Source organism: Diadema antillarum, unplaced genomic scaffold (assembly GCF_040938485.1).
Source record: "Diadema antillarum isolate AM-2024a unplaced genomic scaffold, OU_Dant_1.0 scf00000063, whole genome shotgun sequence".
In the NCBI taxonomy this organism is placed as follows: Eukaryota; Metazoa; Echinodermata; class Echinoidea; order Diadematoida; family Diadematidae; genus Diadema; species Diadema antillarum.
Window position 1 is genome coordinate 1,924,263 of NW_027270952.1, and position 19,210 is coordinate 1,943,472.

A 19,210-nucleotide genomic window follows, 5' to 3' on the forward strand; every position below is an offset into this window, starting at 1 on the left:
TATAACAATTGAAGGTCATTGTTTAAATAAAGGGATCATATAACCTTGCCTATGAATGATCTAACATGATCATGGAGTTTTAAGCGAGTCTTGCATTTGTCGTCATTTAGATTACACTGTAATTAGAGTGACAGTACCATCTATTAATGCAAATGAAAGCACATAAAAATAAATCAAGAAACTATAAAAAACAGGAAAAAATGCAGATCCCGAAGCTTCTTGATTTAGAAAGAAAAGCAAAAACCAGGAAAGTACACGCAAAGGGTCGTGGTCTACCGTATGTCAATTTCTTTGAACCAGTCTTTGAAAGGCAACGACGCCTTTTTTTTTTCCTGTTCCTGTGTCAAAGATTTGATTTATCGAATGGCACATTTTCATGTAGATAAACAAGTAAATCCCTTCATGTATAGATAATATTTTTTATAATTCCATCGTGTGAGTTACAAGGAGTACAATTTTGTATTGTGAAAAGATTCCGTCGTTTATATAATCGGTTACTTTGAGCAGTGTTGAGACAGCTACTGTAAACGATATGCTTTTGTAAATATGAACATCACCTAATCTCTTGATAATTGTGGTAACACGACCTCTCTGAACACATTATCATCAAATTGTGATCGATGTCTTTGTTCTTTTCCGCAGGTGAAGTGACGCGTCCTCGAGAGTGCGTTGTATTAGCAAACTTGACTTCGTTCATTCGTCTGACTGGTCGGTACACCTGTGGCTAGATCGCTCCGAGCGTTTGAAGAGTTGTGCTTGATATCGCCATTTAAATTATTGTCCAGCAAGATATTTCTTTGGAGTTGGAGTGCAGGGACTTGACGAGGAAACCATGGCTAGACCTGAACTCTTGGTGTATCTTTTGGTCCTCGCTTCAATCGGTGAGTGTCTGTCTAATTCAATTCATATTATGAAGAAGTATGATGAAACATTTACTGCATATTTGCGCGATTTTTGTCTATAGACCCTGTATGTAAAACTGAGAGCGGATTCGAGTTTGTGTTCGCGTCATTATTCGCGTCATTATTCGCGTCATTGCACTTTTTTGTTTGCTGTTGCAATGCATAACAAACAACATTCACGTTAAACATGTTAAACTAGTTCCAGTTCCTGTATTAGCATATGCACAATTAAACAGCAGCCAGCTTTTATTGGGTATTCTGCGTGACATAGAATAATCACCGCGCTGATATTTTGCACATTTTCCTCTGGAAATTATATGTGAGAAGTAAAGAATAAAAATCATTACCAGACTGCGACAGCAATTAAACAAAACTTTTGTGTCAAATGACATCTATTCTGTGACTTGCAAAAAGCAAAAGATGTTTGTTTATGCTTGTCGATAAATTACGCCTCAGTCATTACTATGTTTGCGTGTTTGGCGGTCTATAACAACCTGTATAGGTGCTCATTAACATCATACCACAAGCGGACTAAGACCCTTTAACAATACAGCAGGGTGATCAATGAAGCAAGGCAAATACAATACCGTGGCGGTAATGTTGAAAGGATCTAAAGCTTCGGCGTGTTTATGTGGGAATCATGTTGATCTAATTCTCATCATTATGTAGAACACGCCTTTATGGCCCATTATCACGTAATGACTGTCAGTTTCCTAGCGTTGATGTGGTCCAATAGTTGTATTCGGTTGTATCGTGTTCAGTATTAAAATGATCAACGCGGAATCTGACGAATGAAAAAAAAAAAGTTCATCGTTAACTTCGTCTTTTCGGCGGTGTTTCTGTGAAGATGGCAGCTTTGATGTCATGACAGTTAAAGGGAAATTTGTCTTCGTCTATCCCAGGCTGCCTCATAGCTCCCAGTGTCTTCTGTTGCTCACGTATACAAGGCTTATTGAATACTGTTGCATCCTGTGCGTTATGTGTCACAAAGCCCTAAGGAATTCACCAACTGTTGTCTTATGCATAATGTTTCATTACTTATATTTACATCGATAAAACTGACTTAAGAACCAAGTTCGTGATACCTCTACAAAGATGTTGATATGTCTTTTGATTAATTAACGGACATTTACTTGTTTGTCTATAAAGACAGTCTGTTTTCTCTTTGTTTTCTTCAAGTCTCACCGAACGGATTATGCCTACCATACTGTTATTTGCGTGATTACCCATACACATAGGAAGTGCTATTACGTTTTTTCGACAAAACTACAGTGCATGACATCAGTTTACGGGTAGTAAAAAAACAGATGGTGCTCACAGAAAGAAAAGAAAAGAAAAGAGAAGAAAAGGAAGAGAACAGAAAAGAAAAGAAAGGAAAAGAAAAAGAAAGAAAGAAAGAAAAAAGAGAAGGTCCCTGTCTTTTCATATCCTTGTGAGGTGCTAAAAAGTTGGAATGATTTCTTTTGAATCTTGCCGTTGGAAGAAGGCCTCTGGGTATACAGCGAAAAGAAAGGGAAATCTCTTCTAATTTCAGCATAATTTTATCTGAAGGCGGCGTTTGGTCCTTGTCCAAACTGTAAATCAGCCTACTCCTGTGATAGGCGTTGAGAATGAAAGTGTTTCCTTCGGTGCCTGTTTGACATTTTCTTTGATGTGTATCATAGAAGTCACCTCGATGGACAATTCTAGGTTAAGCTTCTTCTCGTATTACCTAAAAAGGTGACCATGAATTAGACGTTTGTTATGTTTACCACGTGCGAGAGCTTGCAGTTAATCCGAGTGTAGTATTCCTGGCAGAAAAAAAAAGCAGAAAAAATAGAAACATTTGACAAAAAGACAACTTAAAGAAAAATGATAAAAAGCAGTGATGATTTGATATGTATGGGTAAGGATTTACCAAATGGAAGTGGAACTTCCAGGCGCCCCCTGACCTTATGAGACGCATTTTTTGTTTCTCTCTCTCAAGTGTTTTCATGTGTGGCCAAGAATTTCATGTTGTGCCTGGTCATGCTGGTTGTAAAGTTTACGTTTTGTTCTTTGAGAACCACAACTTGCAGTCATGGCAGTGTACTATATTGAGGTATATGGGGGAGAAAAAAAAAGGGATTTCGGGGGAGACGAGAATGAGGAAGGCGACTATTGGATGAGGAATAAAGACCAAGAAGAGAGAAGGATTTGGAGGAAATCAGGGGGAGAATGAGGGAAAGGACGAAGGAGGAGAAGGAAGAGAATGAATGAGGACTAAGAGGAGATGTTCATTGTTTATTGGATTCATTTTTTTTTTTTGGTAATGATTGTGGAGGAGCAGAAAGTTACCAAAATGTGCCGTAACATCACATTTTGGCAACCGCACACCTTGGCAATTTACCAAAATGTGCAATTTACCAAAATGTGCCGTAACATGTCACGGCACATTTTGGTAAATTTTTCTTTCTTTTCCACTTTTTATTGATTTTTATTATTTAGGCCCTTACATACAACATCGAAAGTAAAAAACATGAATCACATATCAATCAACAAACAATTAAAATACAAACAAAAACTCTACATACTCAGAAGTACGGGTTCAAATTTGAACCCCAAAATTGTCGCTCTACAACCACCCTGTAGGGTGCAACTTTGCACCCCAATAAGCAATTTGCACCCTTAGCGGTGCAATACGCTAAATTTTTAACCTAAAGGGGTGCGAATTTGCACCCTCAGTTTTGTGCTAATCAAGGGTGCAAACATGCACCATAGACATTAATACATTGTAAATTGAAAATTTGGACCACTGTCGAGTACCAAGGTTTTACTCGTAAGATCAAACTTACACTCTGATGGATATGTTTGCATCTGTGTAGGTACGAATATAAATATTAAGATATTTAATTTTCTACTTGAATAATAAAAGGTGCAAATTTGCACCCCGGGGTGCTGCTATAGGGACAAATAGGGTGCAAATTTGAACCTTTATTTTTTAGTGTGTACTATCCTTAAAGCAAAGTAGTTGTCATGGTAGGTAACATTCTTTGTTTATAATACTGGATTTATTTTTTGGCATTTATCATAAAAAAAGAAGAATAATAATACTATAATATTTATTTCAGAAGAGGGAAAGGTACACAAGCAGTTTCATTTTTAGCTCCCTTCTGATTTCCGTCGAGTTGTGTGAAGATGAAAGTTTGTCTGATAGAGCAAGATGTCATGAACACAACAGTGAAAATTGGATCAAAATTTGTGCAAATACCAAGGAAGTGTAGAAATTGTGAAGTTTTACTAATTTTCGCAAAACATTTCGTGAACAGGCAATGTGCATAGGCAAAAGAATTGGTTGATGGTGCCACCGCCTCACAACTTGCCATCTGATTGGAACAAAATTCATGAAATATCTTTTTTTTTTATTCAAAAGCAATTATGATGCCCCGTTCTCAAATCCTATTATGTCTGACTGATATCATTTGAACTTATTCAGAAAAGCGTAACATATTGTTTTACACAAAACAGGGAAAAACATGAATTTTTTGTCAAGTTATTATACTAAATCGATGTTAAATTGTCTGGGGATGACATCATCTGCTCACACATTTGCATAAGTTCATATTAGATCTTTTAGAGCTGTTTTGCAACAATTGCGAAACTTCGCAACTTCATCTTTCTCCAATTTCCATCCAATTATGAGGACATTTTACTGTTGTGTATGTAAAACTTTACTCTTTCTTTTCAGATTAACCTTTAACTGGTCCGTAATTCCCCTTTGAGGAGCCGTATGACATCCACGTGTCAATTTACTACCACAATTCTACATTGCTCATCATTTGCGTTTTGCCAAAAACTGAAGGAAGAAAGCAATCTTTTGACTGCGGTCTACTTACACAAAAGATGTGTAATCATTGGTAACCCAGTGGTGGATTAAACGCAAGGAGTCTACCGTCTCACATTTCTCCCATATGCCAGACGTGGCAGATTCTTTCGAACAGGTGAGTCGGGCGTGATATTGAGGTCACGACCCGACTTTTTTAATTGATTCTTGGAGATGACTGAAGGTGTCTCTCTACCGCCAGCCGTCTGTGGGGAGTTTGGCGATGATTTAGATTCCCGCGACTCCAAAGCGAAGGAAGCGAGCAGGCACGCGCGGAAACAAGTGCGTGGGGCTATGATAGATCGTGCCAATCTGTTCTTCTTTAACCGTTTAACTCAGATTCTCCTTGTATTATTAAACTCTCTGTCTTCTGTTTTAGGTTGACTATCTTTCTTCAAAGTGTTCTCTTGTATGGAAAAGAGGTTAGCGCATTTTGATGAATACGTGAGTGGATATGTGGTGCTCTTTTTTTGCGACGATTTTAGCACAGGATTCAACTTCATAATCTCACTGATTTGGATTGCTTCATATTTCATTGTGTCATCCACTGTACAGTATGATTCAAGATTTTGCGAATATCTGCATGACGTTCCTTCAGCAAATAGACTAGTGACACTAGTCCGGTATTATAGTTAAAACTTCATACATTGCCTTTTTAACAGTCGCTATCCTTGATCTTCGGACTTGTATGCCTTGGTAAGAATATTAGAAATGCTAAATTATTCTTTGAAGTAACACATATCCAATGAAGTAATTCGGATAATAGAAAAGAAATGGTTTATTCTTTTAAAAAAGCAGGCAGTCAAAGCAAGATCGATTAAAATCGTCATTTCTAACGTTTGCGAGGAAACTTTGTCTTTTGTGTAGCTTGAATTTGTCTTCATAGCTTCTAAAGACTGCGGGATAATGCCCTTCGGATTACCGAATTTTTCAATAGTGCTCGTGGAGAGAACTTACGTTGCATCTTTATTTTCTGTTGTACATCAACAAAGACAAAATCCCTTCAATATTGTATACTACTGTTAGTGTTTTCGAAAAGACGATTTGACTGATATTGCGTGATATTTATTCCACTCCCTATCCTCAAAAATGAATAAGTACGTACATACAATAGACGAATCATTGTCCATATTGCATGTATAGTCCAAGCCGTCGTCAGTTTCAGTTCAGTTTCTTACATCAGGCCTACGAAAAGTTCCTCGTTCATCAGGGTGTGCTTCAACACCACGATAGCTCATCTGAGTGGAGAATCATGACTTTGCCCTTTAACGAGCTCATGTCGGTGATTTCTTAGACATGCCTCTCGTAAGGGAGACTATTTCAGGGATTAGCAGAGCGCAGTAGCTCATATTGTTAAATGAAGCTTAATCCAGTGAATGAGTTGGGGTGACGCCACGATCCCTGGTGGTTTTTAACACAGCAGACTAACTCTATCTGAACCGCTTTACCGACTGTGAGATACGCGGTGTAGGCCCTACACACTGGGTTCTTTTGATGGTAATGATAACGATCTTGAATGTTTGCAATAATAGAGCTACCAGTGGATATAATAATGATAATAACAAAAACGATAAGAACGACAAGAATAATGACAGTAATGATAATTGAAATGGTTATGATCAATTATTGTAGTGCTCATGATAGTGACTATAGCGAACAATACCAACAAAAAATAACAGCAAGAAAAAGCGGTTGGACCTGTTCATTGTTGGCACTGCTGTTAGACATTATTCTACCTAAAAGCTATAAAGAACAATGAAATTATAACTAGATCTCGGCCGAATCAATAATGTTATAGGATTGGAAAATAGACAGTCAGTATGGTAGGATATGTTATACAACATGACCATGATGACTCCATTGTGCTGACCAAAAAAAAAAAACCCATCCCTCTCTCAAATAAAACAATACAACATACAATATGCAAATGCCCATTTTGTACAAAAAACTTGTAATCAACTCCAGAGCCCCGTTTCATAAAAAGTTGATATATGATGGCAACTCTTGACTGGAATGGCAATTGTCATTAGTAACGACAAGAATCCAGCTTCCTGATTGGCTGTTGCTATTGGAAGTTGCCATTCCAGCAAGAGTTGCCACCCTAACATCTTTTATGAAATGGGGCCCCGATCTTTCAGAGCGCCTGCGTACACGATATATGTAATTTGTAATCTTTAGGACACTCAGATTATGAAAGAACCCGTACTTATTTAACACTCTCAGACTCAGTTAGCAATTTGTATTCCATCTCTTTCGAGCAATATGAATATCTCTCCATGGGGTGTTTTCTCATTTTGATATTCATCACTCGGCAGTTCAATTCGTTTCTTGTCGGTAACGAGAATGCCTTTTCATATAAGGGAACAAGTGGCGTTCCATACTTTTGAGGCGTGTCGTGGTGGTGGTGGTTGGAAAAAATGGAGCCATAGTGATGGAAGACCGAAATTATTGCCAAAACATATGATGCAGAAGTCCCATACTTGGATATATGTTTCAATTTCTCGTGTTATCGAGAGTGGCACCAGTAACAATGTCCCATAGAAAACATGGCACCTCAAGTAGCACTTAAAGTCGACTTGTGCGGTTATCCCCAGCTAGAACATTCAGTCACGTAATAGTGAGATCATCCACATGCGCACCTTCCTTCCATTGCGTTAATCGAACTATACCACGAATGTTTAAAGAACTAAAAAAGAATGTCACAGAAAGACAGACAGGTTGGAATATTGTAATGATGGCCATACTGATAGAGAGCACAATCTCAAGTTTTAGCATTCAATAATTGGGGTTGTCGTGACTGCCCTTGAATATACGAGCACACCTCAATTGCATGATGAGCACAGCTTATCATGCTTATGGAAGAGTACTTGCGCAAAAGGAATAGCCTACTGTGTTCCCTGTTCTTGCGAGTATTGTCGTCCATTGTTGTTCGAAAGTCTTTTCCCCTCCAATTATGGCTGGGGATTTGACATCCAAGGACACAATGTGTTTTTGATCAGCCTGTCCATTGTTTGATTTGTCCCTGCCCCCCTTTTTGTATAGTACTGATTGAAGATGAACTTTTCTGAGAATTTCGAAAGTTTTCGACAGGTTTGTCGACGTTACTATAGAGTCGTCATGTTATACCAGTAAATATCATGGGGCACTGGCGGGTAAAGGGGGGGGGGGGCTCTTTGGGGAGAGATAAGGAGGTTAAATTGTAACATAACGACATCATGTGACTCGTTTACCCCACCATACGGCGGATTGTCGCGTCATTGCGCGATCGCATGAGGGGTGAATCACCGCTGAATCTTAACAAGGACCCGATGATGTTCGACTATCTCATACCATTATTCATCACTTTTAGCTGCCGATGAGACTGTATGAAGTTTGGGCATTTACCATAGCACTCTTTGGTCTGCATTCCGTTTTGCAGGAGTGATCTATGTCTCATCATCTGCAGTCTTTGAGTTTGGTGTTTGTTTGTTTGTTTGGTTGTTTGTTTTTCTAATGATCCAAAACCTTTCGTCACATGGTTTGAAAGTATCTGATAAGTTGTTACCTTCAGAAATATGAAGTAACTCATTACATCTCTCTAAGGGAAGTCTCTTTTTGGTAGGGTATTTTCACTCAGGTCTCCCAACTGTTTCAAAAGACAGCCCCGGCATGTTAAGTGCAATGCATAATTACAATATATATATATTTTTTCACTGTAACAAAGAATAAGATGTCATTCAAACTAAAACGGTGCAAAGAAATTGCCTAACCAATTGACACCTCCCCCCCCCCACAACAACAACAACACATCAATATTTGATATGACAGCGAAAAATAGATGTTATCATTGAAAGTATACAAATAAAAGAAAATGAGAGGGATTACTTCTATACAAACTAATATTAATGCTTATCATCCGCTAACTAAAACAACAACGCCGTTTAAAGATTGACGTAAAAATAGTAAAAATGGATTTCATCTCTCGAACGAATTCGATGACAGCAGGAAAATGTGTACTTTTTCAGTGAAATATTGACGCTGAGGGAGAGGAGTCAAAAAGTTCCTGTGTCTTATTGTTTTCTGTACTTTGTCTTCTTTCTTCACTATGAAATAGTTTGCCGCGTCATTGTATGATGGCTTGTGGCGTGAATCACCAACATCTTTACCGAGGACACAGTGATGATTATGGGGCAATCAGCAGCATTAATCGTAATTTCATATTACAGCTCGGAGGGATACGACATCCACACAATCCCTTATGTGTAAATTAGCAGTTTGTTCTGCTGGAGTGGTCTATACATTTTCAAAGTCTTATCTTAACTGTGATCTGCTTTACCTGGGTCTCAGTAATAATATATTATATCTTAACTTCCCATCAAGTCTACCCAGGAACAAACTAAGTTTCCAATTCATACATGACAATATTATTCTGAAAACAATTTGTTGTTTGTCCCACTGTTATATCGTTCCTATGTATATTTTGAAAATCACCGCTCTTGCTATTTGTCCGATGAAAGCTGATTTTTCTTCTTTTTTGTGGTATTAATGATAATAATGATGATGATTATGATGATGATGATGATGATAATGATTAAAATACAACTACCACTACTACTACTATACTACTACTACTACTACTACTATACTTCTAATAATGGTGTGTTATCTAGTTTTTGATCCGATACCATGTTATGCTCCTCCCATGTATAACTATGCATGGTTGTCACAGTTCCTGTTTTTCTACACCTGTAATCGTGGTTAGAAAAATCAGTTTTGTGTTGTGGGTGGAAATGGCTTTGTAAGAAGAATGTCGAAAAGGAGTGTTCTCGTTAATCGCTCCCCTCAGCGGGAATTACAAACAGGGGATAATATTCATGATGGGGTCGATATCGCACCCCACCCCACCTGAAAAAATAAGATCGGTGAAAAATAAATGTTTGATGTTTTTAGGTTTTATTGTCGAAATATTTCCGCCTCAAAGTCAATCGGTGGTTTAAACCCTTCAACCGGAAAACACGTTGATTTCCTGGCGTTCTACATCGTGAAATGTGCTACAATGATACCCCGTCGCCCCATTATTTTGAGCATACCTGCGTCTGAAAAACGTGCCAGCTTCTTGTTGACAATTCGCAGCTTACAATGACATCGTTGGATTTCAGGGTTTCAGTTTCACACACGATCAACTTCTTAGAATGATTCCTGTCACCTAAGCAGAACAGAGGCCGAAGTGCTTGTGAGAGATACAGTCTGATGTGTTTCTGGTGATTTTGTTTGTTAATGCAAACCTTCCAAAGATTTGCTGATAAGTCAGAAGTAAAACTCAGTGTCCCTGTACTGGTTGCAAAATGAAAATAGCCTTTTGTTGAATGAAAAGAACGTAAGATAAGGATGACGCTTAGTCCATCTTTATGTTCAACCCACCAAGCCAAGTTACCCCCTATAAAAAAGAGACAAGAAACACATCACAACAACAACAACAAATCAAAAGCTCGCCACACATTCTATGACGTCAGGCAACTTGGGATGGAAGTAATCGCTGCATTAATTTGCAAAATTTATTATTTCCCCAGCATCGCGAAGTAGGCCCACCCGTCTTTTACACCTGGGTCAAGAGGAACATCGTGGGTAAAAACAGCTTGTCAAGGGACGTAAACAACTCTGCAGGAATCGAACTCGAGACCTCGCTTTCAAAGTCAGGGGTCTTACCCACCATACTACATCAGTACCCCCGTCCGTGTACCTCACCGAGTTTCTTCCTCCACAAACACTCCCTGGTCGCATGTAGCAATAATACAATGCACCAGGCAGCCAGGAAAAAAACGATATGTGACATAATGCTCATGCGGCTTTAACGCATTGCCTTTAATGTGTTTATTTCATGTCATAATTTATCGGTCTTACACTGGACACCTCTTCTTCACCTTACGTCAGTGGACACTTGAACAACCAAATACCGCAGTCTATTTATGGGATTTATGTTTTCTTTTCATTGCTGAAGTATTATCAAGCTCATGACATGACTGTTTTGGCCACCATGTTGGCATGACAAACAAATACTTCTGGCAAAGTTTAAAGTTCGACGTAAACGTCGATATTATTTGATTACTGTTAAACCGTGGAGTTTACGGCTTGGCTGTCAAACCATTTCGCTTAACAGCTTGAACTGTTTATTGTTTGACTGTCGTCAGGTTGTTTGTTTACAGTGAATGTTTTTGCCTGCGTGACAAAATCGTGAAATCATCACTCCAGTTATGATATCGTTCATTGTTATCATCATTGCGGAGAAACGGGTGGCAAGCTGGCTCAGCTGGGTGGAGATGGACTAACTTATGATCCAGAGATCTCGTGTTTAAGGGCTTGTAAGACTGGATGAGCAGAGGTGTGTGTTCTCACGCCTTCCCCTCTGCCCTTTGCAGTAAGTGATGGCCTACACCAAATTGTATACATGAGAAGATGAAAACTCATGAAATTATGCGGGCCTGCATTATGACTGTTTTTTTTTTCTCCTGACGCACTATAGTTATTTTCTGATGCCGATAGTCATTCAGTGTACCGGATTGCATTCAGAGGCAGAAATACAGAATAAGTATGAATGATTACAAGTGCATTATGATGATATGATATTTCGCACGAGCCTCGAGATATGTTCCATACAAACCGCCTATATGAATAAAGCGAGCCTTAGTATAAACCGTAACCATTCCCCAGAGCAAGACCAATTGCGATGTGAAAACTGTAACATTGAAGAAAATAATGTAGCAGTTACGTACATTTTAGGATGACTTCATCTTTCGGAATTCAAAATTGCTCGATGGCATTTACATGCCCGATAGCAAAAATCATGCAATGGTACATCTATATTTTTCAAGCGAAAGTTTAACGCGGGTAGCAAGAAAGTTTGTTTTTGTTTTATTTTGTTTTGTATGTTTGTTTGGGTTTTTTTAAGCTTTGTAGTCTACTTGTGGAAAAATTCCCTTTCATACGCAAGTCCACTGCTCGCCCACACACAGAAGCAGTTAGCATGCGCTGCATACGATTGGACAGCTGAAGTGTTTTGAGTTTTTAGCGCAACCAAACGTTCAGTTCTGGGCAACCGTAAGTTAATGATAATCTTTATTGCCACACGATGCAAGATGTAAGCTGTCCCAGATGATGAAGAAAAATAAGCAAAAGTTAACATAAAACAACCAGTAATGTCCTCCATCCAACATTTTAAATGTCACTGCGACTCTTCCAACCTTTTTGTAACACTCAAACTGTTGGATTTACACTAGGCAGGATAACTTACCCCGACTTGGCCGTGTGTTGCATAAGAATCACATAAAGGAAAAAGTTCTTGGAGGACAACGGAGTTTTGACTGTCATTAGCAACCCTTGTGAGAGTTCCTCCTAAAATGTCAGTATTATTGGCATATTGGCATAAAATGCAAAAAGCAAGCAATTTCAGTTGTGTTTCAAAGCCAGAAATGAGCTTTGGAAAAGGTCACAGGATTGACAATTAGAGCGCGTAGGCTGCTATATAACTTGTGAAAGGGTAGAGGTTTATTTCCATCATGATTATAAGACATCCTCATGAACGCACACTAAGAAATACATATGAACATACATACCTATACATATATCATTCCTACGCCCATACACACACACACACACACACGAACAATACATACTTAGGGCCTACATTAAGCATGAAATGTCCGTCCCATATTCTCAGGAACGTTTTATAGCCCTTCTCCTTTCAGGTATGAACGAGTTCTCTTGTAGTTCCAATTACACATTTCAGAAGAGTAGTCACCAATTCACCCACATAGGCCTAATAAACGAAATTACATTTTGACCATAACCATCGGGTATTATGCAAGAAAAATGCCAGATCACTTACAGTTCGACCTCGATTATCAGGCCTCCTTTTATCCGGAAATCTCTATTATCCGGACGCGTTCACGCAGTGAAGGACTTTTTTTTCATCCAAAAATTGAGAAAAAACAGTGACTTTAACATCTTTTCATGGATCTATTTCACTAATTTCATAAGATGTGCATGATAGGTTTCTCAATATCTAATGAGGTAAAACATGTATGATTTTCACATAAAGATATACTTTATTTTTGTGAAGAAGGGACTACAATTTTGCGCAGGCTAGCATAGAGTACACTACCGTTGCGGGGTAAGCTACTTGCCTAGCTGCCAGTGCACTGGGACGGCAGCTTGGACGGCAGCTATATACATTTTGTGTCTGCCATATCCGGCCAATTCGCTTATCCGGATAAACGCCGGTCCCGACATGGCCGGATAATCGAGGTCGAACTGTACATGGGTTGTTCGGAATGAGATTGCACTCAACTAAGGAGTGTGTCCGATAACTCCCTGATGGAATGATGGACCGACACGCAGATGGTTATAGGTTTCTTGAAAATTGTCTTAGTTTCGTTAGATACAGATTATGAATCCCTTAATTTGCTTTTCTGATGAGAAAATAAAGGAAAAATTACATCTTAGGGTTAAAAACTCCACTAAAATCAGACGTCCCTACCAGGTTGATACTGACTGAACCGTTGTTGGAATCCCATTATTTCATGAAGAAATTTCATGAAGGATTTTAATACAAAACTGACCACTGCTTTAAGTCAGCGTGCATGGTTGAAGTATCATGTGCCTGTGCGCGTGATGCGACAACAGAAATGATAGCGTGTCAGTTGAACCTGTGGTTAATTCGGGAAATGCCCATTCTATTCAATAAGCCATACAAGGTTTTTTTCAGCATTATGTCACAGAACAGCAACAGTGGCCAAGAAAACTGTCCGTGCACTGATCCCTGGTTTAGAATCTCTGCGTTTTATCGCGTTTTTTCGACATTATCGATATAATGATAAGATAATTTAACACAAAGTCACGCAAACACATTTGCAGTGTTTTATCACTTTTACCAACTAAAACAATTGCTCTCTATAATGTCTATTTAGTTCAACCGTGTTTTGATTTCCGCATAGAGAGTGTAATTGATAATGTGCATGTGCATGTGTTACATATGTTGCATTTCGTAATGTCGGGACAAGTTCGTGCTAATATGTGCCGTAACATTTTGTTGGGGGGGGGGGGGCTGCTAGAAGAAGAGAGCCAACATCGGGCACATGCACAGAAAGGGCTATTTCTATTTAATACAATGACATGAATGACCACAAATCTTTCCCCTCTTGATTTGCTGTTCCTACAGGGACTGTTTCTGCTGGTGATGTCCGGCGAGCAGCGCCAAACTGGTTGCATTCATTCTGCTCCTGGCTTGGTGAGTTCACAGACACCTTGCTTGACACAGCGATGTCGAATGTACAAAATTTTATATAAAATGACTGAAAGAGTAAATAGATGTCAGCATGAATAAATGAATCAATTAGCTGAAATAAATGTAATGAATAAATGACTATGTAAATTCAAGTATAAGTCTAGAGTCATGTTCGTTATGATTTAACACCGGAAGTTACGTTTATGATGACAGTCACGAATAAAATCCGTTAAGCATGCTGCAAATATTGATCATTTTGTGCAGAGACAGATCTTGATGCTCCGTCCAGCTACCGCTAATGTTGTTTTGCCATATTTCGTCACGCCTTCGCCATTGCGTCTCCTTCTATCGAGGTAGGAAAAAACTAAGTTTGTAAAGAATGTAGGTTACCATGGAGACGTCCTCCTGTTGTGTCCCACAGGTTTCTGCAATGAAGTTTGCTACGGTGACCTGGGATGTTTCGACACCTCGCTGAATTGTCACCGAGACTTCTTCCCGCCACTGTCACCGGAGGAAATCAACACCTACTACGAAATTCATACACGAGTCGACCACGTGACTGCGACGCGCGCCAACTCGACGCGCGAAGCGCTTGTGGAGGTCCTAGGTGACAGACGGATCACGTTTATCATCCACGGCTGGGGAGAGGGGGTCTGGAAACAGTGGGTTATTGACCTGAGAGATGCTCTCCTCGAAAAGGTACGACGTAAATCATCCCGCTTTAACTGTATAGGGCGTCAAGTTATCTTGACTCACAGTTAAAAGTTTGTTATAACCGAACACAATATAAACAATAAAAAAACATAGAGCAGGAAATTTGCGGCCTGAAATTTTACTTCGTTGTAATCGGAATTGGTTATAACCGTGTTCGGTATAACGGAAGTACGTTGTTGTATAATATTATAACCACTTCTCCTCTATTGTGTTCGTTCATCAGTAAGCTCGGTTAGCTTCGTAAGTACTAGTATATATTCTTATACAAACTGGGTTATGAAGAACATCTCCCCGGAATAAAAATCCTGTCGAATGGCGTCTCTGTAGAGGAGGATTTTAACTACGAATGCATATACCTTTGTGATAGGCGTATCTGTTTAAGATGAATACTGGCAATGAGCATTTTGTGTTCATCAACTTAGCCTTATCTATATTGCTTTCATTCCGTGCCCCGCAGGAGGACCTGGCCGTGGTGCTGGTGGACTGGTCTGATGGCGCAGACTTGCTCAACTACCTCAAAGCCGTCCAAAACATGCGCGTCGTCGGCCGGGAGGTGGCGATGTTCATCCAGCTCCTGCACCTGTACACTGAGCAGCCTTTCGATAGGTTCCATCTCATCGGGCACAGCTTGGGTGCACACGCTGCAGGATTCGTCGGCCAGAGCCAGCCGGGTCTAGGCCGAATCTCGGGTAAACAAGAATTTTGCGCCCTCGGCTTGGATATCTTACAATATAGTGAGGACTAAAAAAAACACCAAGAAAAGAACATCTTTACATTCAAATTTTGACAAATGAGTTAAAAGGTATCCTTTTCAGGAATGGAACTTTTCTTCAGTCTTTGGATAATCCTAAATTGATGATAACACGAACACCGCTAGCCTTCCTATGCTAGTTTCTTCATGCTTTCTAATATCATGTGCTCTACAATACCAACACTTGCAGGTTTTATGCATAAAAGACGACATTGTCTGATATTTAGGTCAAGTAGGCCTACTTCCACGATCCAGACCTATGAACTCTGTGCAGAATCATAATATCCTGGAGTTGATGGATTAATGTTGATCACTTTAGATTACCTGATGTTACAAATTAAATACACTGTATTAGTATTGACTATCACCATGGCAGTATCGTGCAGTCAGACCGTCTTCTTCAGCGCTTTCGAACAGTATGACCTTCTTTCGAGGATTTAGCAAGTGTGTTCATGTTGTTATTTAAAACATTTCCTTTATCTGTCTTTTTTTTGTACGATTCGTACAGCTCTCGACGCCGCAGGCCCCAGCTTTGAGGGAACAGATCCTGACTGCAGATTAGACGAGACAGACGCCCTCTACGTTGACGCCATACACACAGACTCGAGTAAACTAAGCGAAGGAGGAGTTGGCATCTCACAGAGGGTAAGGCCGATATTTGGCTTCTAAGTTCTTGGGTTAAAGTCTTAGAACTGTCTCTCTTTTCTTTGCCTGCTTTGTTGCCTTTCTCTGTCTTTTGTCTCTCTTGTCTGATATCATTACTTTTAATTTGAAGGTAAACTTAGCTTGGGACAGGAATATTTTAGCAATTGTAATAGTGCGACCATTTCACACGAACTCTTATGAATGATTTATCAGACTTGCCTTCAAGGCGACAAAAGATCGTCTCGAGGTTTTCCTTCAAATGATGGCATCATCGGTAATTCAATAATGAAACAAATTGATCATCAGTCGTCAACTTTGGTACTCCTGATGGTGCAGAATGTTAGAAGATTTGATTACTATTGAAACGCATAATTACTTCTGAAATGTGACCATTTGCTTTGCCTTAAAAAATACATTTGGTGCAAACGAAATTGAAGTTGGAAAGCGGATGATGTTTGAACTTGCTGAATGATCCATCTCTCAGAGATTCTAATACATTGTATTACATTTGCAGGATTTCTACTAGCCTTTTGCCAAGGCCCTCTTGCTGTATGATGGTGAGCTAGTGGGGCGAAGTGAGCTCAGCTGAGTTGGACCTCGCGCTGTCGCTCTCGGTTCGGCTCGCTTCGCTCGCCCGTTATAGCCATCATGCTGCGAGATGGCCTTGACAAAAGGCTAGATTTGTACAAGACCCACAAGGTTCTCATAATAGTTAATTTGTTCATTCGCCATAAGGAGCAGGAGATGTGATATTGGTTACTTCATAGTGATTTTCGTTACAATCTCATTTGGTAACAGGTGGGTCACAGCGACTTTTACCCGAACGGCGGATATGCCCAACCGGGCTGTCGGTGGTGGATGGTCGGCTGCAGCCACGCCCGATCGCACCTCTACTTCATCGAGTCCGTCAAGCTACCGCAGTGTCGCTTCTCTGCCATTCCCTGCGAGAGCGAAGACGACTTCGCGGCCGGCCGCTGCCAGTCCTGCGGTGAGACTGGCTGCAAGTTGATGGGGTACTACACGGACACCCAGCACAGCAACGGGTCTTTCTTCCTCAGCACGCGAGGACACAGCCCATACTGCACCAAGATGAAGTTCTACTGGAGGCGATTTTACCTCCTGCGACAAAAGCGGCATGCTGTCGGAAGTGCGCAGAACAGGAAAAACAAAGAAAGGCGCTTCCAGAGTAAAAATATTGTCGTCTAATGATACGATGTTTTTAATCATGAAATTGAGACCTTATTCTAATACAAGACTGCGGCACATAGTGAGTGCAGCATTCAGCAAAGTTTCATGACATATACATCACAGTTCTACGGAGCATAAAATGGCTGAATAGGCGAAACTTTGACCGAGTTGAATGAACTTTGATCGTGTCGCTACCAGACATAAGACCTTGGCGGAAATGCAACCAGGTCCTTTGTTGATCCTTTTTTTATTTCCGCTGGAGGAGGCGCGCAAATCACATTTAACAGAAAGTGAATTGCTCGGGCCGAATTCCGCACAAGGCTGATGTATGTTTTGTTCTATTAAGCTTGACGACATTATATAATAAAGAAGAAAATAGTATGGTTATTTTCGTCAATGACATTTGGATCAAAAGCGCGTCATACCGTTTGCCAGGCGACATTATGATTATGTCGTGACATTTGAAGGAAAAGCCAACGATATTAGCTTCGGCAGTTCGGAAACAGTTCGGCTCCCATCGCTTGTTGGCCTGAAAAGAAATCGTGAGGGAACTGGTGCCTACTTCTCTCAGACTGTGTAGAAAATGATGATTTTTGTTTAATACTGTATTCAAATCATGTCATGCATAATCTAGCCCTACAAAATGAGGCGTATTTCGTACCTGTTTCTTTGCATTTCTCCTCGCAGCCTGAACTCGTTTTGCTTGAAATATTTCAGGGATAGGCATGTTGCCGAACAAAATCTTAATCACGTGCAAGCCAAACTTGGAGTTGGCCATGACTATAGCCTTCATAACCATTAAATGCATGTAATATGAATACATTTATTGTACGCTGGTCAACCACTGAGTAACAGCCTGGATTGACAATATCTTACCACGTGGAAATGACGAATGTTATATAAAAATATTATATTTTCATATTATCACTATCCATAGTAATCGGCATTGTTGACGTCAGCAAGAACAGAGAAGTTTCGATTTTATGTGATTTTGTCATAAATTGATATGTACTGCAACAATGGTGTGCCTTCAACATACCGTGGTTCATTCATGCCTTTATAACGTGTGGTTCTGCGCATGTGCATACCAATAAAAATAAATAAAAGTGACTATATTTGTTTTGACCCTATAGATTGATTTTCTTCACTTTTTCGTGCACTGAATTATGTATCATAAAGAAGTCTTTTGCTGTGTTATTGTGAAAGACAATTTAATGTATTTCTTGATCATTCCTCATAAATCATACTCGACTTTTTACAGCGAGTTCACAGACTTGAACAGTAGGTGTGGTTTTCATACTCGCAATGAACAAAGTTGTGAGTGCACACTTTTAAAAACGTGAGTTGTTGATGCAGCTTCGTGAACCATCTTTTGAAAAATTGTCTTGTATACACTATTGTCTCTTCCGCACAAATTTTACATTGATCACGTTGGTTCATGTATAATTATATATATGCCTCTCTCGTCTTTCTGCAATAAGTTTAGACTAGGATATACAGATGTTTGTAAAACAAAATAGTCAGCTTCACATTATATTCATTTCTCAAGTTTTCTCAGGAAAGGGGGTGAAGATTAACTCAGCATCGGTATATCCGTTTCATCTACACTTCAACATATGAATAAAGCTATATTGCAAACGGTCTGAATGTGTTGTTTGGGAAGTTTAGACTATCCCAGGACACTTTGATATACAATGCAAGTTATCATCTGTCAGAAACCAGGAAAGTATATCTTCTATAATGATGATGTAGAAAAAAAGAATATTATGCAAGGTATGCCATCTTACCATTGCTGTGGGAATACGTCAAATATACCTCCGCGCGTCTGCCTGGTTTCAGAAAGACGCTGTCGAGTTCTTGGGCGGTGAGCGAGGAGCTCAGGAGGACGTATGCTTTACGGTCATTGTCAA

The 19,210-nt window shown here is 39.7% G+C and overlaps 1 protein-coding gene across 1 annotated transcript; it reads left to right on the forward strand.

The window, feature by feature from the left end:
• Window positions 1–705: 705 nt before the first annotated feature.
• Window positions 706–17,321, forward strand: LOC139716211 (pancreatic lipase-related protein 3-like). Its single transcript, XM_071627773.1, has 6 exons — window positions 706–881; window positions 13,937–14,005; window positions 14,424–14,701; window positions 15,174–15,405; window positions 15,976–16,112; window positions 16,911–17,321. The coding sequence occupies exons 1-6, from the start codon at window positions 833–835 to the stop codon at window positions 17,316–17,318; spliced, it is 1,173 nt and encodes a 390-aa protein (XP_071483874.1). The 5' UTR covers window positions 706–832; the 3' UTR covers window positions 17,319–17,321.
• The last annotated feature ends 1,889 nt before the right edge of the window (window positions 17,322–19,210 follow it).